Source organism: Rhyacophila brunnea, unplaced genomic scaffold (assembly GCF_057557595.1).
Source record: "Rhyacophila brunnea isolate RB1 unplaced genomic scaffold, BYU_Rbru_1.0 scaffold_1, whole genome shotgun sequence".
Lineage (NCBI taxonomy): Eukaryota > Metazoa > Arthropoda > Insecta > Trichoptera > Rhyacophilidae > Rhyacophila > Rhyacophila brunnea.
This window is the reverse complement of record NW_028232751.1, coordinates 6,672,416-6,698,873: the sequence shown is the minus strand read 5'-3', so window position 1 is coordinate 6,698,873 and position 26,458 is coordinate 6,672,416. Positions and strand designations below refer to the sequence as shown.

The window sequence follows — 26,458 nt, the reverse complement described above, 5'->3', positions numbered from 1 at the left end:
GCTTGAGTGGGTCGATTCTTTTGGCCCTTGTGTATCAATTCAAGTATACCTTCTGCCATCGCACACAATCAAAAACTTTATTGTAATCAATGAAGCATAATACCTCTGGTATATTAAATTCCCCGCATTTCTCTATTAGCTGGCGTAGGTACGTTCAGATTTTTTAAATTTTTTTGGAATTTTCGCTGGTATAATGCTGCATACATCTTCCGAGTAAGCACAGCAAAATGTTAGTTGCGTGGGAGGGAGATTAGTAGGATCGTGCGGTAGTTTCCACACTTTCTTGTAGAGGCCTTCTGAATTCAGATTCTGTCCAATCGTGTCTCATTGTAACACAGATATTTAGTGGAATATTGATTCCATTTTCTTCAAGCCACTCCAAGAGTTCAGCATGTGTGCCATCACTGTCTAGCGAATTCCTATTTTTAGTTTAAAAATGGCATTATTATTCATCTTCACTTCTCAGAATATCCAGCTCAGAGTCATTATATGACTATGATGATGGAATATTGGTATCTTCATCATCTGTATTCAGCTGCCATCATTGTGCTCAATAACCCATATCTCTGGAGTTAATTTCAATGTCAGAAGTTTAACTTTCTATTTATAAAACATTATTATTATAAGTGAAAGGCAAAAAAAGAAAAAAGATTATTTTAATAAATAAATGTTAGTTTAAAAATATTTATCGAATTGGTTACATATCATCTATTTATTGTTTTTAGGGTGTGCGTCAACAATTTACAAATCCTGGTCCAGCCTCCAGGCCCGACATAGGCAGGCCGGAGATACCAACATCCTTGGTTGTGTCAGTACCACTACCTCAATCAGGACAGGGACTCAACTTGTCCGCCCATCAGGTATGCATCTTAACAAGATGAAACAATTACTGTAAAATATTTTAACGATAACCTAATAACGAACACCCATCTTTCCACCTTTTATTTAAAAATGACATCTGTCATGCAGAACAAAATGAGGTTTGATGCATAGACCTATTCTTTATTTACAGATTATAGTTATTGTGGAATCATATAGAGAGATAATGTAATGAATTTCACCAGATTTACATAATATGCGTTCATTCGCTACTCTACTGGTCTAATAGTTTCAATAGTGTTAACAAAGTTAAAGAAAAGCTTTCTCCTTTTAATCCAATTATCCTTAATCGAATAGTAAATCAACAAATAATTGCTAAACCAATTTAAATTTCAGAGCTCTACTTCTGGAGAAGCCCCCACAACTCCACACACTTCCAGTAGTAGCTGGGGACTGAAGGTTACGTATGAGCCCCAGAGTTCAAGTAAACACGGTCCAGAACCGTCAACAAGCATGGGTCCCTCCGGAAAACGGCCAAGGTTGTTATAATATTTTATTACATTTATATCACCATGTTCGATCATATGAGCCTTATTGTATCATTCATTTTATTAACTAATTATAAATAGAACATATTGATACGAGGGTAGCCGTTTATATTTCGGGAATAACCAATAAAAACGATTTTTTTTATAAATGAAAACAGTTTTATTGTTTTTAAAAATATCTTCACGATAATTTATACACTTTTCCATGCGTTTGAACCATTTTGAAAAGCATTTTTGCCACTTTGCAGAAGGTAAGTTCAAAACTAGTGTAGAAAATCGTTGACCATGTTCATGCAAGATCGTATACACGCTGGTGTTACTAATGCTCAGGGATGCCTCAATCTCACGATATGTCACATGACGATCTTGCATTATCAGTTCACGCACAGCATCGATGTTTTCTGGAGAAACAACCGATTTTGGACGACCTTCACGCGGCTCGTCTGTGAGCAAACGACGGCCACGATAAAATTCATTAAACCAGCTATATACCGTAGTTTTTGATGGTGCTTCATCCCCATATAAAGCACTTAGTTCAGCGATGCACTGTTCCCGCAATAATCTACGTCGAAAGTTGTGAAAAATAATCACGAAAGAGTTAATTACATTTTTTGGTCGAGATAAATTTTTCAAATGAATTAAAAAAAAAACAAAAAGCGTCCGTTTCTTGAAATGTTCTGAGTACTTTTGCCGTTAAAATGTCAAACTTCAAAATACAGAAGTCAAATTGCACCTAGCAACATCAGTGTTGCCAATTCCCGAAATATAAACGGCTACCTATGTAGTGACAACTAATAGAATGTTGTTTATGCGTGATATCGTTTATTATAATATTAAATCGGGTGTTATCCGATACAGATCTAACAAACTCACTTACATTAGATTATTAGTAATAAATTGAATTATTTTTTCATGTGTATTATTTTTTTTTTATTAAAATAAAATAACCAGTAACCTAATTCCCGTGCATGGTTTCCCAAGAACAAGCGAAATTGGCCGTTGCTTCTCGCCAATGACAAAAAGGAACTGTTTCAGGGAACACATGAATAATGGGAAGTACGTTACCTTTTGGGTTTGGTTGTAAGAAAGTATGATTCTCAAGTGTCGAGAAATATGGGATAAACGGTTTTATAAGACAAATTTGACACTTTATACATTTTTCAAATATTGGTAGTTAAAAAATCATGTTTTTTTTTGTTGTCGCAGAGTGGAAACAATCGACCTTTGTGGCAGTAGCACCAGTGGAACAAAACCGTCTACAATGGAGGAAGAGTTAGGCGCTGCGAGAACCAATGTTGCACGCAATAAAAAGAGAGCCGCTATGACTGCGATGGCTGCGGCCCATACATCAGCTCCCAGCACTTCTACCGGCCCACGTTAGTCTTTACAATATTACTCAATACTTCATTATTATGTCATCTCTGCTAGAGGGCAAAAAACATTACATACTTATGCATAGTCAAACTTATGTAAATAAGTGGGCTTATTGGGTTATATAGAATGGAATTTATATATGTCGCCATTCAAAATCCAGTAAAAACCTGTTGAGGATTATGAAATACAAAATATGTCAAAAAAACAGTAAAACTTGAAATAAAATTGAAGTCAACCTTTGGGGGGTTTCAATGTTTGCACGCGAGGCTGCAATCGTTTCTGATAAAGAGCCATCCGAAGGCTCAGGTTTTCTATGGTCATGATTCTGGAGGCTACAAGGTGTTTGGCTTTTAAAAGGCGTAGACCTTCAAATGTGTTCTAATGTATTTAAGTTTTGTACTATTCAATTTGAGCACTGGTGCCTGAAAATGCCGAAAGGCGAAACCCGGGTCGCAAAAAACGAGTCAAATGGAATATATACTACAAAACTTAAATCCATTAGAATTTAAATTCAAATTCCATCAAGTACCATCGGTCGATAGTATTGTTGGGTCACTAGTGTGGTGTTCGTTGTGTAGATTGAGGATGACGATAATGAAGTCTACGATGTAGCAGGGTGAGATTTATTAGCAGCGTATCGGTACAATAGTATATTATACATGATAGTGCCGAGCTAAGTACTTGGATTCGAGTGACATTTAGACAAATTATTCTTCTTTATTTATACACTAAAAAGTAATACATTAACATTAAATTCTGTTACATAATCATATTGGACTAATTATAGAATCAGCGTTTTAAATCGAGTAGCGAAATGAAATATTATTTGTTATTACAGTTGTACGAAAATATGAAACCATGAAAAATGATTATTCGGCGAATACACCGTAATGATTTATAATGTGCTGTGATATGTAATAATATACCGTATTTAATGTCGCCAAACAACTTGCTGATTTAGCTAAGATTGTTTGCTGGAAATGGATTCGCTGGGAATATATTACTGCAGAGCAATTTGATATAATAGATATTTGATCGCTTATTATTCTGCAGCTACAGTATTAATATTGAAATGTGTTGTTGGTTATGCATTTTCGCCTGTCTCATCTGGTGGGAAAGTAATGCATTCTTGTGTGGCTGGCTATGTCATGACTGGGAGATCGGAGTCCGTAAAAGAAGACCGATATATCATGGATGAGTCTTCATCAGTACCATCAGGTTTACGAGGACGTAGGTTTTTCTTTTAGGGAAGCCTGACGGTGCGTTCTATATACACCCATCTTCTTTTCGGACTGAATTGCCGCTTGGCCCAGTATCAGGTGGTGTCCATTGCATAGTCACCGTGTGAAGTAGATATCCACCGCTACCTCACACAATGATGGCATAGACCAAAAATATTATGAAAAGTAAATATTGATTATTACAGGCCGTCAATGGAAATAGGTCAAAACGAACCGTTTATGACGGTCTCACCTTACGCCGGAACCGTTTATTGCCGTAATAAAACTTTTCGAGTGTTCACCCACTTGCCTGTGAATTTGTATATTCGGATGCCGCCGTGTTCCTTAACCCGATCGCCGTGGATGGGACATATGTTGTTTTTTACATAAGCTCTGATACTGGGCGGATGTCGCAACTGTTGATATCGAAAATTGAAATGTCGGTAAAGTAGGAAATACTTCACGCATAGTATTGATTTTTGTATTGAAAGATGCTCTGATTCGTGTTCATATCGCCATATCAATAACTTTGTCAAAAATATGTTGTTTTAATTTCATAAACATCGATTTTTCGAACCCCCTCGATCTATTGAGATTCGCCGGTACGATTGCATCAGTTCAAATCTACGCGGTATTTTTCGCGGCTGCGCAGTAGGTATACAAAATATATTTCATTCGAGTTGAGTGTGCGCCGAGTATTTACCGTGTAAAGTTGAATTCACCGCGATTTTAACATCATGTGCGGGGGAATACGAAAAAGACAACCAAAAAACGAAAAGAAATTTGTCGTAATATTTCTTAAAATGTACTTGAACTTGTGTTCTGGATTATGTCATTTATTACTCATGTGTCTCACCAATTGTTTCAAAGTCATAAATCGAGCTCATTATTGAAAGTCGTAAATATTTAGTAAAGATGCGTCCACACGGAATGAAAAAATATATATTATTATATTTTAGAGGATTGCAAGTTTTACCAATAAATTACGAATTACTATGAAGGAATATATAAAACGTATAAATTTTTGATAAAAAAACACACTCGGGTATACAATATAATATAAAATATAAATCATGGAATATAGACTTTTCAACTATATTACATATTATCTTCGCGTACAATTTAATGCTTGTAAATTTTTAAAACCTTACCCAAAAAAAGTTTTTATAGCACTTGGAAAAATTTACGCAATTTAAAAAATAAATATTGTTTTTTTTACAAAACATAAAATGACAATCACTAACATAACACAATGCTCAATAAAACTGAAAAGTAATCTACAAAATCCAAGTTTCACTAAAAAAAAAAAAATCTAAAAAATTATTATAATATTTTCAACCAGTGTGGACTCACCTTTAACGCTTAAATTAGAATGGCCCATAAAACATGTAAAATGCTGACACAGTCTATGCCACGAAATAAAACTGGGGACTAACATCCAATTTTAATGGATTTGTCATCAATAAAACTTACACTAATTAACAATAATTCATAAGTCACGAATAAAAGCTATTATTTTCAATAATTTTTATGGCATTTTTAAGTGTTTTTAACAAGAGTAAAATAAAATTAGTCAGTGATTAATTGTCTTCATCGGCGCACTTGTTTTGAAGTCGAGTGGTATGTCATCGAAAATGGCAACAGAGTTTATCGGAACAAAGCAATACAGTAGTTTTGTTAAAGTAAACACAGCTAAATTCAACACTTCATTATGTGTTTTAGTGTGGCACTTGGATCCTTATGTATCTAGGCATGATAACAGTTGTAGCCACAATTTTTAACTGCCGTATTTATTATAATTAAACACCGGCCAGCTCACGTTTTTAACCATCAACCCATAAAAAAACACATTAAAATGGTGGACGAATCCAATATCCTAAGGAGACTTTTGCCCAAATGATTCTTAGTATGGATTTCTACAATTTGTCAGTTGTTTTTTCTGCCAGCTCAGGTGCGAAGGTACTTATCATAATTATCTTGCGAAAATAATTTTAGCTGAGGGCGTATTGCAAACAATTAATAATAATATGAACCAATTAAGATTCTCGAGTTACCGCTTTTATTGTTCTTTTTATCGCAGCAAATTTATTGTAAGCAATAGTGAACCATTTTATACAATGCGTATAAAAATACATGTTTTAATAATCATATTTCTAAGAACTTTTTCGTAGGTTCGTACAACTACTATGCATACAAATACCAATTAATTGATACCTACAAATATTGAAAGTTTTTGTGCGTGGACCTTGAAATATTCTAAAAGTATCATATTGATACCATTACCAAGTATGTGTATAGTATCAAAACAATAGGTTTTCTGGAAATATTCGTTTGAATAATTATTATATAAGTAATTATAATATATTATGTTATTATATATTGTGTATTGCGTCAGCCGTAATTGCATTCTTCTAAAGGTTTTGCACTTATGTTCATAATAAATATTACGTTAATAGATTTAGATTTAGAATATTACAGAGCTAGTAATCCGCAATGTCACACATTTTACTACTTACCGTGATTAAATTAGTTATAAAACCTTAAGTAGATAAAATGTAGGTTACCGTTAATTTAAAAAAAAGTCACCGCCCGTCCCATTTAAGGTTACATGTAAATTGTACGTAATGCATTTCACCGTGGCACAGTTTGCGCTGAGTTTTCTATCGGAAAGAGATGACCGTATACTATAAGATAAGGTATCCAATTTTATTAGATTCAATATGAATATTAATTCAATTATCATAGCCGATTGTGGCAAAATTCATAAATTCAATAATGAAATTACTACTAACCTAACAAAAAATTATCCAGTAATCGGCTATTTCCAAAATTTGTTTGCCACTGGCTTCCTGTAAACCGACAAGAACCGTTTTTTATTTGGACATGAATTTTATCTCAGTACTATACGACCTAAAGAGGTTGAACAGTCTTTAATATACGACCATATATTATTACCCATACAATATTTCGGATACGGCGAACTGTGTATGTACCTACAAATTTCCAGACACGCCCATTTATTCATGTATTTAGGTATTATTATTTGATTTAAATGCACATAAAGAGTAAAAAAAACTATTCATGATATAAAACGACAGGTACCTAGACACAAATTACTTTAATAAACACTTAATATGAAAGTTTTAATTTTTTTTCAACTTTTGTAATTTTGATATACTTACAACATATTTTATCGTAACAGACATTTTCAATTGAATAACACAATAATAACGAAATATATGTGCATATTGTTGCGTACATAAAAATTAACTTTAATAAAAAACTAACTGGTTGGTGATATTTGTACTTATTTATTAAATGACTGATTTATATAGATAAGTACGTTATGAGATGGGGTAACTTTATCACTGAAAAATTTGCTATGTTTAAAATTCATCAACTGTAGGTGTCAAAAAAGGTTCTCTATCGATGACAAATTTTGAATTGCTTGTGATCGCTTCATAAATGAAGGAAGTGAACAACTTTAAAATGAATTATTTTCAATACAATATTATTTATCATCATCAGCTGTGGTATACACCAATATAGTATATATTTTTTATCGAAATACAAGATTTTGTACACACGGCGGCTGATGTAGCGTAGCCATCTATGAAACTGTGGGTTGCGGGTTCAATCCGGCAGATGGGAAAAATAATGCATATTGTTTTTTCAGCGTGTACCTACTCGATCTACTGAATGAAGTTAGTGGGTTGGGCGAATGACTAAATAATAATTATTCCTCGTAAAGAATGGTACGTTAATAGGTGGGTATAACTTGCACTTCGTAGAGATATATGTTTTCAAATTAGGACTGAAAATTGTATCCATCTAACTATCATTATTTTATGTATGCGTATTGTTCTTAAACCAGTTGTTTAAGACAATTCAGTGGCGTAACAGAATATAGAAAGCTCCATAAAGACAATGTTTTACTTAACTCCCTTTTTATTTAAAGGATATTGTGTACATATAGAATTATTAATCCACGACGTTCACAAATGATATGTTATTTAAATAAGAGTAAGTGAAGCAATTTATAAGAATACCTAATAAAAAGCAACATGTATACGTCTCTAGTCAGAGTATTCATAAGTCGCGCAGCCCTTGTTATCGGTAGGTACTTGAAGTGATATAATATATATTATAAGTATGAGTATTTCATGCATTATTGTTATTTTTAAGTTAATAAGTAAGGAATTCAAAGATATAATATTACACACCTATGTATAAGTAAGTAGATATTTAATATACAACAAATAAATATACGAAATGTACAATAAGAGCTTTAGAAAATTATAAATCATCCAATTAACTATTTTTTTAGTCAACGAATAATTCACAAGATTTGACAATGTAACATTTTTAATTGAAGATAGCTACATAGTTTGAAAGCACATCAAAGAAAACTGAAAAGATCTTATTAAAAAATAATACGATGCCCAGCAGGATACAAACCTGCGCCCACTGGATTCGCGCCAATGTGCTCTGCCAACTAAGCTACCTGCGTTATATTCAATTGCGATGTAAATCATTCATCACAAATATATTCAGCTAAGCTAAAATTTAAGAGATACATCCCTCCACAGCTATTATATATTTTCATATGATACATTTATTTTAAATATGTTAACATATTATTATAAATATTATTAGCTACCGCAATGGGAAATTTTGTTGAATAAATTCATATGAATAGTCTGTAGGTTTGACATACTGTCCACGCATTATGATGACGAAGAGTTTTGATTCTTGGAGTAAAACATGCAGAGTTGTTCGAGGTAGATTGTAGATTTACCCAAGGGCCAAAACATCCTCCATGCAAATAGCATCATATTAAATAATAGTAATTTGGTTTGCAAAATTACTTAGTGTTTTATCAAAATCTATTGTGATATTTCAGCCAAAATACATAGTACAGTGCACAAAATGTAGAATCGAGTGCGATGATGGCATCGCATGCACAAGTAAAATCACTGCCATTTGAATTCACACATTCAGTTCGGATGCGATGATCTCTGGAAGTTCTCACATACTTGTTATTTTTTTGTCCGCCATAGATCACATTAAATAGTTAATGAACTACTGTGACTGTATTCTTCAATAATTTGTCTAAATAAGTAGGTACTAAGCTATACTAATACCATCGCTTCTACATAATGAAAATTCCTCGGTATTCATAAAGATACTATAACAATAATATTTATTTCATAATAATTCAATGTACCTACTACATCGTACACCTTATTTTTCTGAAAAACATAGGTTCCATAAATTATTAACGCATTTTTTAATTAAAAAATGTTGTAATATTAGAGTCCGTCCCCAAAAAAAAAGAACTCCGGCTGGCCGGAGTCTAATTATAATACAGCGAAGAATAACATTTCGAAAAACAGACCGCGGACAGTACATCTTTTGTATGGAAACTTTACGCGCCGATCGGGTTAATGCTCCATTCAAATAACGGTGTTTGTACATGCGCGTCTATTTGAAAGTATTTCTTATATTAAAACAGAAAAATATATTTTCTCTATGGTCTGTTTTTGATGTCTGTGGGCACTTAACCTTTTTATCGCGACATAATTTCGCTCATGTACTTGTTCGGAGCGCGCTGCGATTTTTACGATTCATAAATCATACCGAAACGTCATTAAAAATGTACCTAAAAATCCACTGAGTGGCTCTAGCTATAATAAAACATTCCTTTTAATTTTACAGCATGTGAAAATAAACAAAAAGATCGTAAATTAAGCAACAGAGCTTTAAGAAATTCTGTCATACATAATAAAGCACGCTTGGAGTACATACCGCAGAGTGAAGTGGCCTCTATGATACCGGATAAGTGGTAGACACTTGCGCCGATGATTAATGTTCACACGTTTTTTAACACCAACACAGAACGCACACAATCGTTATTGTTATATTATTTCCTTACAACTTGGTCTCATATTTCAGTCACACCTAATTAATTTTTATGGCTTAACTATATTTCAAAAATTGATTTTGTCATGGTAGTCATAAAAACAGGGCACAGAGCATAAAGCGACATCACATGCTTCACACATAATGTTCGTCATTTTTCTTTTTTTATCTTTAGTAGTTGAAGCAATACACACACGACATCTTCGATATGGTTTTGTTTTATTTACTGTTGGAGGAATTTTACGGGGTAAATGTCTTAGGAGTTCTGTTTTTAAAATTCTTTTTGGGTTATTAACTACACGAGTAGTTTGTGATGTCGATGGTCTTGAGGCACTGCCATATGTTTCGATTAATTGCCGGATTACGTTTAATTGAAATTCAGCTAAACTAATTTTTTTACCGGTGATAACTTTGTAAAGTATGCTACTATTTAATAAAAATAAATCTATGATGTGGAATCCAACCTTTTTATACCACTTAAGACTCTTTCGCATACACGAGAGGCTGCTCAACATCATGTCAGCTTTGTCTACCGTGCCCATATTTTTATTATAATCCACAACGCATTGTGGTTTTATAATGGGTTGTCCTGTGGCCCTATTAATTTTATCTGTCGGTACCATGGAGTCATCGTGCATGGTACTGATCATATGCACTTCCCGCCTATCATGCCATTTTAACACGAGCAATGGGCCACGGTTAAGAGATTTTACTTGTCCTTTCTTCAGTTTATCAAATTTTGGCATTGACTTTCGTGTTTTACGTACCGTGCCGCAAGCATTTGTCTTTTTTTTATGTAGAAACTGAAATAATTCTGGGCTGCTGTACCAATTATCACAAAATAGTTTATGCCCTTTACCAAAATAATCCTTCATCAAAGTGGTGACAACAGCCCCAGATATTCCCAAAAGTTCACTATCACTTATTTCGGTTTCTACACCACAATAAATAATAAAGTCTAAAATATAACCGGTTTCCACATCACAAATCACAAATAATTTGATTCCAAACCTATGTCTTTTTGACGGTATAAATTGTTTGAATATTAATCTCCCTTTAAAAACAATGATACTTTCGTCGATGCAGAGATTTTCGTTTGGTAGCATTGTTTCTTTGAATATTTTTCTGCAGTGGTCAAGAAGTGAGCGCACTTTATAAAGACGATCTCCAGTAGGGATTTGGGTATCAGAGTAATGTAGCATTTGTAGAATCAACTCATACCGATCTCTTATCATAGTTTGGCCAAATATTTTAGAATTTAATAATGGATCAGCACTCCAATGTTCTTCAATTGTGAGATGGCGATTTCTTGTCATCAACATTGATACAGCATAAAAAACATACATCTCTTCTGGGCATGTATCATACCAGGCATGGATCCTTGCATTCGGAGTGTGGGCTTGTGTGTTGAGCATATGGTTGTGGTAATTATTTGTATGGTTAACTATGGTATTCATTATTGTTTTGTTAAGAAAATGACGAAAAAATTCCATTTCTGTGGAATTTTCATTGAGCTGTACACTAGGGTTAACGCCTGAGTTGAAACTATCAAAATCGTATGTGATCGGCACGAAGGGACCCGCAGTCCACGATTGGAGTAAACTGTCTGGTGCTGCACTGGTAGACGGTTCAGCCACTCCTTCATCACTGCCTATATTGGAAGGCTCGTCAACATCGTCGGGATGTTCTACTAGCGCAGCTTCTTCATTATCACTTTCCATCTCATAGTCCGAATCCAAACATTCAACATCAGGGATAGACATTTTTATTTAAACACTAAATATGCTATTATAACTTAACAGTTTTGAGGAAATTTAAAGTTTTAATTCACTACACAATAATATTAAATTTTAATCTTAGTTCTTTATTCGACTAAAATGAGAAGAATTTTAATCATCACTTTCCTTGAAATAAAAATGAGTGGCCGTGAATTTTGAAAATCTATTCTACATTTTTTAATTTAAATTTAAATATTTTACAGATTATTTTTTACTTATTCTCAATTTTTCGTATGTATTTCCATACAGTACAAAAGATTTATTATAGGAATTTTAAATTATTTATGTGTTAATAATTTCGTTTTCACTTTACAACCACTGATTTAATTCATAAAATCACTTTTCATTTAAAGAATTAACGCACATAATTAATTATTAACAGAATGGCGCATCAATAATAATTTTATAGAAAACCGTAAAAAACTTTGAAATGTATCAATCACAACACGAAAGCAATCGACTGTTGAAAATTATCACCGCACTAGCCGATTTCATGTATGAGATCATTAACATCAATTCGCGCCGGCGCAAATTGCGCAAAGCAACTAGCGGTAAATTTTGAAACCAATCATTGGAAATCTGTTTTACTCCAATATCGACAGGGTATGTGTCTTTGCTTAATTTCGAATTATCTAAAAAGTCTTATTGAAAAAAAGTCACAGATGTCAGTAAAGGAATAACCCAGCTAGTTTTTCAAACAAATTTCGACTGTATTACTCGCCGAATTACGAAAATACGGAGGTAGAAACTTATGGGCACTTCTGGATGCCCTTAGCGGTGAACGGTTTAACTATCATGGGCATTTCTAGATGCCGTTAGCGGGAGGAGGGTTAACTGTCAAATAAACGATAAATTTTCACATTTTGCCGCTAGATATCCCTAGTAGTCCCTATATTTTGAACTCGCTATTACATACTTTCATATTATTTCTTTTATTTTTCGATTTTCATGAATCTGCGTCTGATGTGTATTTACTAACGAGACTCTTAAATTCCAAAGTGTCACCGCTTTTACGAAATTTGCGGCATTGTAGATTAGCTTCATCTACGAAAGCAAAGTTTAGTACCTATAAATAAAGCATTCATGATTGAATAAAATGAAGCACCAATTATAGGATCAATTGTAAAATAGATAATACCATTAGACAATAATCAAAATAATTCACTGAATCATAATGAAATATGGAAGAAAACAAGTACCTATGACAATTATCAACAAACGCGGGCTGTCAGTTGCAATCTGTCAAAAATCGACTCTGCCGAATTTAGCAAACGGTTTGCTAAACTTATGGTAGAGGGGCATTAGGTGTTCGGGTTCGGCGAGAGGCTTATGTACAACATCTGGATGAACGCAATTATACGTTTTGCACGCCATCTGGCGTAAAATCGCATTCGAAAATATTGCATGAACAGGGTCTGTTAAATAGCATGCACAATGATCTCAAAATACATGTGTCTCGAAATTATAAGTACTTAAATAAATTAAGCAATAATTTTAAATATCTATAATCATGTTGATTTATATTGATAAGATAATTTACAAACTAGTTCATTAATAAATTAGTCTACATGGTTATTAATTTTTAAGCGATAACACATGAAAACAAAACCGTTCTTGCCAAAGTGTCGATTGCGATTAATGAAGGTTTTAACAAAAGAATAATTTTAAAAGATGCTACATAATCATGAACATTAAAGATGTACCAAAATATTGTTTTATTCTCAATGTGATATGATCATGAAATATTGATTTCTACAGCTAGAAAAGATAGGCAATAGTAATGATATAATATACACCACAAAATTTACAGATTGTTCAGAACAAGGAACACAATATAAGATAAGTGGGTTAACTTCTAGTTGAGGTTGTAAGAGGGTATATATGAGGCGTCCAATTACAAAAAGCGACATGTCCACGATTCGATATTTGCGGGAAACAACGTTTTTATGTTTCAAGCTTTAATTATTTGTTTTAACGTGAGTTTATTTTTTTCATTGTATTCTATGTCAAAATTAGGACCAAATGGCAATTTGTTTCAGCCGATAAACTCTTAAATGTAATTAATATAGGCAAAATAAAATTGGACGTAGCGCTAGTTGTACCTCACTTTTAAATTTTTCCTGCATAAAGCACATATTTCCGTGGCACTGTTATGAATTTACCGGATGCAGCATGGGAGATGCCATTTTCAATATTGAACGTTCCCTTATTGGTTGACTTAAACATGCGCGAAATCAACCTAGCTTTAAAATAATATGAAACACGGACTTAGTGCTTTTTGTAATAAATTAAAATATTTATTTGTAGGGTTTTGTCACGTTTTGGAATTAATACATATTGTGTAAAATTACACAAAGAACACGTGCGTATTTTTTTCTCGATTTTGACCAAATGTGGACTTATCGCTTTTTGGAATTAGACGCCTCATATAATTCTTGAGTGTGGAGAAATAAGGGATAAACTTGAACATAATATGTTATTTTAAACAGCTACACCTCGTATCATAATATTCATTAATGTTTGTCATATAAACGAAACGCGCATTAAATATTGGTAATTTTCAGGATACTCCGCAGGCTTTGTATTTCAGGCGTTTTATGACCTGAAAGTCATTAAATAATAAACCAAAAATGACTTCAAGGCCAAGGTGGCTATGGTGGCTCGCTTTTCAATCATATTAAATTGTTCTGTGACTAGGCTTGTGAAGATAGCCTAAATTGTCCATTTTTTTACCTTTGCAGAGGCATGTGAGCCCTGATAAAAAAATAAATATTGTCGCATGTAGTTAACTTTGTTCGAGGATTAACGGTAAATAAATAAATTATAGAAGTAACTTTGACTATCTTATGAGAACCTACTGTCCTCTGTCTTTTGCCAGTCTGAATAGTGTATTAGGAAGATATCCAGGTTGTTTAGTGCACAGCACTATCACATAGTTATTTACAATGTATCCAATGTGATGAATAGTTATAATGACAGTGTTTACATTTATATTTCAGCATCCAATGTGCCTACTTCAAGCCACATGGGTACTCCAAAGCGGACCTTACCGTCACAACCGATGCCATCTACCTCCCAACAGGATCCACCAGCCTTCGTAGAATCACCACATGTTTCTCCCCCAAGTTAGTACATAATTCAATTATGTATTGGTTGCCAAAGTTGATGAAGTAATGAGCAATACTTTACAATGGTATTATCTATATTATAATATGTTAGCAGTGGCCAACACTTTTACTCCTTGATGAACGGTTGACCCATAAAATGAATACCCTTTCAAAGCTTTACGAATCCCGGCTTAATACAACAGTGCGCGTTCTGATTTCAAGCATCAATAAATCGTAATAAATGTCAGTCGGTATAATCGTAAAAAATCGGTGTCAAGTTCAAAAATGATTATGACGGAACCTAATTTTTATGGGACTCTAAAAATAAACATTTGTCGCCTAAATCTGATAAGAAATCATGAACAAGATTGCTTCATAGAAAAAATGCCAGCTAACTCGAGTGCCGCCATGACAATGACGTATCGGCGCAGGACAAGTGCGTCGATGACAGATGATAAACAGTTCAGTATTCTTATAGTCTACCGGCTAACCAAAGCACTGAACGTATCTTTCTAAATATATAATAATATCAGTTCCACTTCTATTTCTGTAAAATTTTGTATTTATAATATGAGTTTTCAAATAAAAAACCCTCGCATCATTCATCGCCCATGATGAATATGCGATGCTGACTGGTGACAAGCCACGTTGGATAACGTTGCCGCTTCTCATCGTATTTATCATTTATATCACTTAAAACCGCGTCGCGTTCGCATCGACTTCGCCTACATAAGACGTCGCGTTATGTTCTTTCTAATAATTTTTTTAGTTTTTTAATGAACTTACTGTTTACCTCCGATGAGTTTTTCTCCGCATCATCTTGAAATACTAAAGAGAAAAGTCATTTTACCATTTTTTCTCTCTTATTGAAGGCATTGTTACGTGAGAAATTTGGATTTACCTTAGTTTACTTCTCATAAGAATAAAGTTAATAAAATGTGTTCACAATGATGTCAGAATGTTTCCCTCCTTCAACATCCACCTCCTTGATGGTCTCGTTATTAGTATAACCTCTCCCTCAAAAATCTACAAAAAGGGTGATAAACTGCAAATTCCCATGGTCTATGTTTTGAATGCATTTTTTAATATCATAAACCCAATGTATTATGAAACTTTCTACCTATCAAGATTTGAATTTTACAATACCACTGATGTTTTTGGAGGTACGTAAACATTATTTTTGAGAATTAGTTATTAAACATTCATTCCACCACTTGGGACAATGTCATGGGATCCCAATATCCTGTTGCTCCACCGTATATACCTAGGGGTGGCAGGTTATATGAAAGTATGGTGAAGCAGGCTGGTATGGTGAAAAAGTATGATGAGGTAGGCTGGTTGCTGCAAAATTTCCACTTTAACATTATATTATATAGGTACGTTATAATGGCCAAAGTAAATCCTCCGTGATGCCCTGATTTTTTTTTATCGTGTCGCTATTTCTCGTGCTTTCGGGCTATTGTTGGCCTGCTTCATTCAGTTGTATGAGAAAGCCGATTACTTGCCCCTCTTTTTATTTAATACCTCTACACTCTGTGGATGGTATTCGGGGGCCTCCCAGGACGCCAGAATTCGATGATGCAAAAAGGCAGGCCACTTGGATTTTTTCACATTTCGGGAGATTTCAATTTGAGTCAAGCATAAATATTAACACGTTGATCGCCATGGGGGTCACCGGTGACCGGCAAAGAAGACCTACCTTAGAGTTGTTCTACAGCGCAATGAATTTTTCGATACGCGGTGACCGGCATGGCCCTTCTGTATATTACTGAAAATATTTCTTCCCAGTCACAAAATATAGACTCACTAATGTAATGAATGTACATAATGAAAAAAAAAGTTTTCCTTTTAACAGTTTCGCTGCCTATTATACAATATATAATTGACCCCATGTGCCAATTCCACGAAAACGTAAAAATTAGGTCAAGGTAGATGAAAACAAGTGATGACTATATTCATAATATTTTTTAAATAGATAAACATGTCAATACGGCAGTTAAATATAATGTCACGGCACTGCCCTTGAACTTGAACTGTATTTGTTATAAATAAGTTATGTTATAACAAGTCGTAAATTATAAAATTTTTCACAGTACTTAACCTTTCTAACGCGGCAACTGACTTTAGTCAGCCTATACGCGCGAGTCATCCGCGCGTCAGCTGACTAAAGTCATTTCGATTTTCGTTTGCCTAGTACTCCTTTCGGCCAGGCGCGAATAATTCGAACATTGATTTAATTTATTCAGAAATCATCCTTCTCTTGACATCTGTCAATGGATAGCCTAAACTTTTGTTCTATCTAATTTAAATAAATATTTTTCGGGAGCGTGTCTTGAATAAAAAAATATCAGTCATCGGGCCAATTCAAATTTGCCGCGTATATAGTGTCTTATCGCTTCTTAGTGCATGTGCGTCGAAGACATTTGACTGACGTGTTTGTAACGATACGAGTTTGCGATATAATAAGTTATATTGTTTTTTAATGATTGAAAAACTATTTGGTGCGTAAACTGTTAAATAGAATATTCGAAATTTACATTGATCAAAGTGAATTTACAAAATATTTTTACAAAAGGAATGCTTTTGGAGATTGCATTCATTCGCCTATCTGCTATTATATTATCCGCGAGTAAATAGTTTCGGAAAATAATTTGAACAAGGTGTCATTTAAATATACCTAGGAGTCCGCGATTCAATATGTCTCTTTGTTTATCATTGATTAACATTTTTAAATACTATTTTCTGGTTATAGAATTAGGTGAAACAGACAAAAATTATTTATTTACCCTAGTTATCAGCCATTTATAAAGAAAAGACACGAACAATCAGATGCCCGTTCCCGCATAAATGCGGAAATTGTCGTATTACGCTACACCAGGTCCCGCGCTACTGAATTTTTATACACTGCGCGGCAAATCATCGTCTGCTGGTGTGAGACAGACACTTGAGAATTATTTTTTTCGTAACACTATTCAAAAGGGTTTGATTCATGACTACTATTTTTTTTTATGGAGAATTCTTCTTATATTTATAGTCGAAAATAACTCGAGTTACTTACTATCATGTCATTATAATAAAATAAGAGATTACCTATTCTAGTACCAGTGGGTCTATTCTATACTTATCGACCGCTAAAGTGATAAAGTAATAAATATTATCATACTTAGGGTAGGTTTGTATCAAAATGTTAGCACTTATTGTAACAATTACACGAAGTTGGTTTTTATTGTTGCAATAAGTGCTATATTTTAACAGCACCTATCTTGCTGCTGTTGAAATATCGCACTTATTGCAACAATAAAAACCAACTTCGTGTAATTGTTACAATAAGTGCTAATATTTTGATACAAACCTACCCTAAGTTTGATACTATTTATCACTTTAGTGTTCGATAAGTATAGAATAGACCCACAGGTTATTGAAGTAATATAATAAAAAAAAAAACAAATGAACTTGAAAATAAAATTGTGGTGACTATAAAGCATTTAGAAGTGCAAAAAGTGTTTGAAATTTAATATTTTACGAATTGTAATAGCCTAATAGGTATTCGAAAAATAAACCGTTTTGTTATAAACTATGTGTCATTCGATTCCATTCAGTTCGGGGTCAATGGTAGGTACAAACCAGGCACTGGTGGTAAGTACATTACTCTCAAATAGCCAGTAGTTCTCAAGGATGATTTATTTATACTCGACCTGCAGTGCTGCAATGTGTATGGGAGTTCAAATAAAAGTTACACAGTTTGAGATGTCCTGGATGCTATAAAAATGAGCTATTTATGACTGATATTTTTTTAACACACTCAACAAAAATGCTCATAAAAGTCATAAACCATATTATTATTCATTATGTGTATGACATATTTGTCGAAATCGTAGCCGTAGACTATAATACTGAACTGTTCTTACACTTGTTAATCTGTCATCGACGCATTAGTCCAGCACCATTTCGTAAGTGTCATGGCGCCGCTCGAGTAAGCCGGCATTTTTTCAATGAAGAAATCTTGTTCGTGATTTCTTATCAGTTTTAGGCGACGAATGTTTATTTTTAGAGTCACATAAAATATTAGGTTCTGTCATAATCATTTTTGAACTTGACTCCGATTTTTTACTACTCTATTTTGACTGACATTTATTACGATTTATTGATGCTTGAAATAACAACGCGCACTGTTGTACTAAGTCGGGATTCGTAACGCTTAGAAAGGGTTAAGACATTGAAAACATTCAAGTGGTTTTGTAAATGAAGGCCCTTGTAAAATGCTCGAAAATATTATTATGTTACATAATTTATTTTATGGATTTTTTATTGCCTGAGATAACGAAATTTATCTGTCCCTAATTGATTTTATGAGATTTGGTGTTCACCATGTTATGAAAAGTATCAAATTTCAAAGCAACCACTTAAGTAACACTAATATGAAGACCAATTAATATTTTCTTTGAACAGTGGCCTGCTTGACTAAAAAACTTTTTATCTTTATAAAATCATACTGAAAAATATTCTAAATAACCTAATGCTGCCACTGCCCAACATGCAATAAGTGATAATGATAAGTGGTATGTAGGTAGGACCTTATAAAACACAGTGCCGAAAAATGTCTATAAAAAAACAAATTAAAAACCAACTAGCGAAAAATATCGGTAACGTATTCATCTACGATGCCAGCTAAGAAATAAATCACTCAATGGTAGTGCCAGTGAAATAATGACAATTTCGTGATTACTATACAGGCGGCTCTGATCGGATACGGCGGCACCGACTATGAGTGGTGACGCGGCTCCGATCGGAGCCGGAGGCAGCGATGCTGTTAAATTGTAAATGTGTTTTTATTGATATAAAAATAAAAATTAAATAGATTATAAAAATGTAAGTTATAAAAATTATGTAAATGATAAAAATATAGAATTACAAAAATGATTATAATGTATGTATACCTATATTTCCAGTTTATTTAATTTAATTAATTTAATACCAGGTAATCATTATCATGTTATTACATAATTTACAATCATTGCTTTATTTATTTGTAAAATCTCCTATATATTATTATCCTAAGAGATTTTGGAAAACGCACCAACAGCTCATTGAAGCGACATTTTATTGTTAATTTTACATCTTCACTTCGAAATGTGCGCTACCGATTCATCTACCGATTGAATTGAACACATTTCAGAAATTTTCCATGATTTTACAGGTACGTGACGTTTATATCCGATATTTTCTTACATACCTTATACGATCGCCATATTTACTGTTGACGCCTAACAAAATTACATGTTCGTCGCTTAATGCTTTCTAATCCTTTATTGACAGATAGAACTTATTATTTTCATTCAAATGTCACTATGTACGCAATGGCGCACTTAATTTTTTTCCGGTGAAAAAACTGTAATTTTTGTACGATTCGAAATTGTTGCATTGTCTGAAAACGCCCCCATCGGAATTATTCCATAGATAACGTAATAGTATTCCAAATTGTTTTTTTTTTTTTTAAATACTGGCTGTTCACACTATTTTTTTATTGAATAATTACCTAAATATATTTGAGGCTATTACAATAGTACTAATTATTTATGCTTAATTTGAATCATTGTAAAGAATGAAACAAATTTAAATCTTTATTTTAAACAATCTGACATTAGTGAAAGACATCATTATTATTATAACAACGGGTGACATTATAGTATTGTAATATCTACATATTTATTTCAATCCACTACGGGATACTTATACTCTTATCGGTTATATGAATTTGTGTTATTATATCTATTTTTATCGTCCTTATCATCATCGACCTGGACCAATCCACTCCTGGATAAAGGCCTCCCTAACCTGAATATACTCCTTTCTGTCATATGAATTGCTATATTTATCAAAATCGGTGACATTATTTACTTATCAAACTATTTATAATGCCATTATCATCATGAGCCTGAACCAATCCACTGCTGGATAAAGGCCTCCCTAACCTGATTATACTCTTTTCTGTCATGAATTGCTATATTTATCAAAATCAGTGATGTTATATACTTTTCTATCTATTTATAATGCCATTATCATGAGCCTGAATCAATCCACTGCTGGATGAAGGCCTCTCTAAGTTGTTTGTATTTCTGTCGGTCATATGAATTGCTATATTTATCAAAATTGCTGATATTATATTTACCTATTCATATCGTTATTATCATCATCAACCAGGATCCATCCACTGCTGGATAAAGGTTATCCTAACCTAATTCTACTGTTGGTCATATATATTGCTGTATTTTTCAAAATTTGTGATGTTATATACCTACCCATTTATACCATCATCAACCTGTAACAATTCACTGCTGGATAAAGGCATCTTTAAGCTGATTCCACACCTTTAGGTCCAATAAATCCCTACTCTCATCAAAATTGGTCTATTCCTCTCAGATGTATTGCTTCATTATTTATCAACATCTGTTTTGAAATGAATGTCCCGCACCGGGAAACTATATTGTTTAAGGTTAAATTTTAATTCAAATGATTTTTTTAATGTTCTACGAGCTGCAAGCATTTATTTTTTATAGACAATGAAACAAAATAATGTTTAAATTTATTTTTTACGCTGCTAACCTTCTATTATCTAAATGAGTCCCGTGTGAGATTAATATTCACGTTATATTGGATCACTATTTATCATAATCACATAATATATTGCTTTATATTTGAATGACTGCATGTGATTTAACGAAACATTTTATATACCTACACATATATTCTACTAATGTGTCAGTGGTAGCAATCGGCGATTGCCAGCTGTTCTGCTAGGCTTAGCAGCTTGAGGTGGTGTCCGACGACATTGTGAAGGCCATACTCCAGAATAGACTACGCATATGACCCCAAATTTAAATTGGCAGTGACGACTTGCAAATCGTAAAACTGACAAATCAGCGAAATGTCAAACTGTCTGAGGTGAATGAAAATCCATCTCGAAGGGAAAACTATGGCACCATCTCTGCATACTTCACTTCTTTCTTTCATCCTGTCACGACCCAGTGTTGGGGCATAGAGTAAGCACAAGTTCCCGCCATTTTCCTTGATTCATCGCCAACTCTTGCGCCTTCCGCTATTCCAGACCTGCAGTGCGTAGATCGCTTTTGTAGCACCGCTGCAGGGTAAGGGAGGGCCGGCCACAACGACGGAACCCTTAAGGCTGTGACACGAAGTGTCGCACTATGTCCCAGCCACTTAAAACGTCTCTTCGTGATTACGTTAATCACCGAAGGCTGCTGTGTCTGCTCATGAACTCGGGTGTTTGTAACATGGTCGTACCAATATACCTCTAAGATTCGGCGGAGACATCGATTCTCAAAGCTCAAAAGCCGAAACCTTTGAAGCTTAGTGAGATGTACAGGTAGCACACACGTGTTGAACAAACAGCATTTGGTCCTCACAGAATACAGCTTTGACGTCCATGCAACTCCATGTTGGCTGAATGCAGACCCCGCCATATCCATGCGGATTCCGATCTTAATTGATTGAACTGCGCTGCAATCTTGGTACAGTCCGTAGAGCTCAGCATTATATCTTCTCCTCCAATTGGTGCCATCCCTGATCGGTCCATATATACGGCGGAGAATTTTTCTTTCAAAGATGTTCAGGGCCGTTCATTTCGCAGAGTTAATGTCCAGGTTTCCGATGCGTAGGTGAGCACTGGCTTTACAAGTGTCTTGTAAAGAGTGCTTTTAGTTCGACGAGATAGTAAGCGGGACTTAAAATGTCTTAACAGACCAAAGTAGCATTTATTCGCAGACATGATTCTCTTGTTGATTTCTTCTGTAATATCATTATGTCGAGTTACAAGAGATCCAAGGTATATGAAACTGTCGACCGTATCAAACTTGTATGCACCAATATCTAACTTTGGTGCGACTTCTCGTGGTGTGACATAGACAGGCATGTATTTAGTTTTTGCCTCGTTTATTTGTAAACCCATTCTTTTGGCAGAGGCTTCTAGTGCTGTGAATGCCTTTTTCAGCGCCAATTCTGATATGGCAATGATGTCGATATCATCGGCATACGCCAGCAGCTGCACAGGCTTAGTAAATATCGTGTCGCTGCCACGGGCATCAATCTTTGCATCCCGTATCGCCTTTTCTAGCGCAATATTGAAAAGAAGGCATGCCAGAGTGTCACCTTGCCTGAGGCCATTCAGTGATAAAAATGGCTCGGATATTTCCGCTTGAAGCTTTACCCGGCATTGTACTGGTGTCATTGTCATCTTTACAAGTTTAATTATTTTCGTCGGAATTTCAAATTCTCGCATTGCTTCGTATAGCCGGTATCGATTAATGCTATCATAAGCTGCCTTAAAATCGATGAACAGGTGATACGTGTTAATATTGAATTCAATGGTCTTTTCTAGAATCTGCCTTAGAGTGAATATTTGAGTAACACATGATCTCCCTCGTCGAAAGCCTCCTTGGTAGTGCCCGAGTATTCCTTCTACAATGGGTTCCAGCTGCTGGAATATCAGAATCGACAACAGTTTATATGCAGAGTTAAGGAGTGTCACCCCTCTGTAGTTACTACATTCTAGTTGGTCTCCTTTCTTGTGCAGGGGACAAATCAGCCCATCCTTCCACTCTTCTGGCATCTTTTCTGAAGTCCATACTTGGTGGATTAGGCTATGTAAATGTTTGAGCAGGCTTTCTCCCCCACATTTTATTAATTCACTCTGGAGGTTATCTATTCCAGGCGATTTGTTTGTTTTTAACCTTGACATGGCACCTTTTACCTCATTTAATGTCGGTGGTTCTTCGTTATCATCCATGCCATTTTGTACTGATTCCTGGTCATGAGTATTAATGTTAGTGTTGCCGGCATCATTATGGGGGATGGCGCATAACTTATGTTTTATTATTTTTGACTTTATGCTGGAAGTCATCGCGTCTCAATTCCGGTTAATCTAAAGGCGCGTATATCATTTTACAAGTTTTATTTTATTTAGACACATTGTTTTCACTCATTTTATTATATTTAATTTTTTTTTTTAAAGTTTTCAAACATTACCGATGTATTTATTACATTATATAACACTACTTATGTATTAGAAAAATTAATGGAATTGCAATGTTTATATTCAATTAGCTACATAAAAATTATTATTCACACTACTTATATTTATGGAACAATATAAAACATGGGTCAAGACAAAATCTGGGTTTTCCAGAACAATCTGGGCAGCAATAAATGGAATCACAGCGTTTATTGAGAGTATCCAAACAAGATTTACACCTTTTTCTAATAATGCGGGTAAATGTATTTTCCATGTTAGAGTAGAAATCATCGGTGTAGTAGAAAGCAACAATTTTTTGATTACGGCTAGCCTAAATTCATAAAATGTAGCTTTTTTATCACAAGTTTCTCCGTATAAAGTCTTCCGTTATGCCATCATTTAATTATGGAACTCGATGCCACCCAAAAACTTATTCCACGATCATTTTTGGTTTTAGTCGTTTCCCGAATTGATTTGTTGTGGTGGTAAGTTGGCCGTCAATATTGCCGACGATATTGATAAAACTTCTCTTCTTATTTTCTTCTCTCTTCTATCTTTCCACTTCATAACACAGACTCCGTGCTCTGTATATCGACTAATCGACTCGCCAGTTTTTGGTTTTTTGAAAATCATTTTGTCCCGATGTTGAATTGCGATCGGGTGGCAATTCTGCCAGTACAATACCCCCATCATCACTTCCTGAGTTTCCGATTCACTATGTACCTCAAATTCAAAGTCACTATCATCACTAATGTCAATAGATTCACTGTCACTATCGTCATCTTCAACTTTTGACCTTTTAGAATTTGAACGACCATCCGTTTTAATAAAAATTTAAAAAAAACTAGTAACTGCAGACCTATGTATAATGATAAAGAGTAAAATTCATTGTAAAATGTTCACGTTGTTTGTGTTCAATGTTTATGTTTGTAACGAATCGTAAATCTAATATATATAAAAAATAATATTTGTTTGTGGGTTTGTTTGTTTGTTTGTTCGTTTTGAATGCACTGCCATACCGTTCATCCGATTGCAATAAAACTTTGTCAACTTATTGCTTGCACTTTCGCGAAGAGTATAGGCTATACTAATATATAAAAATGAATGTCTGTCTGTCTGTATGTCTGTCTGTATGTCTGTCTGTCTGTGTGTCTGTCCCGTATGCGTTCCTATACCATTCATCCGATTGCGATGAAATTTTGGTAAGTGGTTGTATGCATACTCATGAAGGTTTCTGAATTAGAAAAATCATCATCTTCTTCTTCTTCTTCATTCTATTTTCTTTTATTCGTATGGTTCCTATACCATTCATCCGATTGCGATGAAATTTTGGTAAGTGGTTGTATGCACACCCATGAAGGTTTCTAAATTAGAAAAATCATTATTTTCTTCTTCTTCTTCATTCTATCTTCTTTTATTCGTATTGTTCCTATACCATTCATTCGATTGCGATGAAACTTTCATCGGTTGTTGTGGTAACACCCGTAAAGGTTTCTGAATTAGTACAACCATCTTCTTCTTTTTCTTCATTCTATCTTCTTTTATTCGTATGGTTCCTATATCATTCATCCGATTGCTATGAAACCTTCATAAGTTGTTGTGGTAACACCCGTAAAAGTTTCTGAATTAGTACAACCATCTTCTTCATTATATCTTCTTTTATTCGTATGGTCCCTATATCATTCATCCGATTCCGATCGTCAGTGGTTGTGCCAACACCCGTGAAGGTTTCTGAATTTGTACAACCATCTTCTTCTTTATTATATATGTATTCTTTTATTCGTATGGTTCCTATATCATTCATCCGATTGCGATGAAACCTTCATCAGTTTTTGTGGTAACACCCGTAAAGGTTTCTGAATTAGTACAACCATCTTCTTCTTCTTCTTCTTCTTCATTGTTTCTTCTTTTATTCGTATGGTCCCTATATCATTCATCCGATTGCGATGAAACTTTCGTCAGTGGTTGTGCTAACACCCGCAAAGGTTTATGAATTTGTACAAACATTTTCTTCGTCTTCTTCATTATATCTTCTTTTATTCGTATGGTTCCTATAGCATTCATCCGATTGCGATGAAACCTTCGTCAGTTGTTGTGATAACACCCGCAAAGGTTTCTGAATTAGTACGACCATCTTCTTGTTCTATTCTATATTCTTCTATTTGTATGAGTTCCTATTCCATTCATCCGATTGCGATGAAACCTTTATCAGTTTTTGTGGTAACACCCGTAAAGGTTTCTGAATTAGTACAACCATCTTCTTCTTCTTCTTCTTCTTCATTATTTCTTCTTTTATTCGTATGGTCCCTATATCATTCATCCGATTGCGATGAAACTTTCATCAGTAATTGTGCCAACACCCGCGAAGGTTTCTGAATTAGTACAACCATCTTCTTCTTATATTCTATCTTCTTCTATTCGTATGCGTTCCTATACCATTCATCTGATTGCAATGAAATTTTGATCAAGTGTTGTGCTCACGCCCGCAAAGGTTAATGAATTGATAAAACTATTTTCTTCATCTTTTTCTTCAATTCTATCTTCTTCTATTCGTGTGCGTTCTCATACTATTCATCCGATTGCGATGACATTTTGACCAGTTGTTGTGCGCACGCCCGCAAAGGTTTTTGAATTAGTACAACCATCTTCTTCTTCTTCTATT

General features: G+C 34.2%; 1 protein-coding gene across 4 annotated transcripts in view; it reads left to right on the top strand.

Moving 5' to 3' along the window:
* Alh (coiled coil domain containing protein Alhambra) overlaps positions 1-26,458 on the top strand; it is a 132,190-nt gene that overhangs the window by 71,692 nt on the left and 34,040 nt on the right. For all 4 annotated transcript variants that reach the window (XM_085940919.1, XM_085940915.1, XM_085940922.1 and 1 more), the window contains 4 exons: positions 726-860; positions 1,216-1,358; positions 2,574-2,743; positions 14,661-14,786. In XM_085940919.1, the coding sequence (XP_085797045.1) occupies positions 726-860; positions 1,216-1,358; positions 2,574-2,743; positions 14,661-14,786 (574 nt within the window). The remainder of the gene's footprint in view (positions 1-725; positions 861-1,215; positions 1,359-2,573; positions 2,744-14,660; positions 14,787-26,458) is intronic.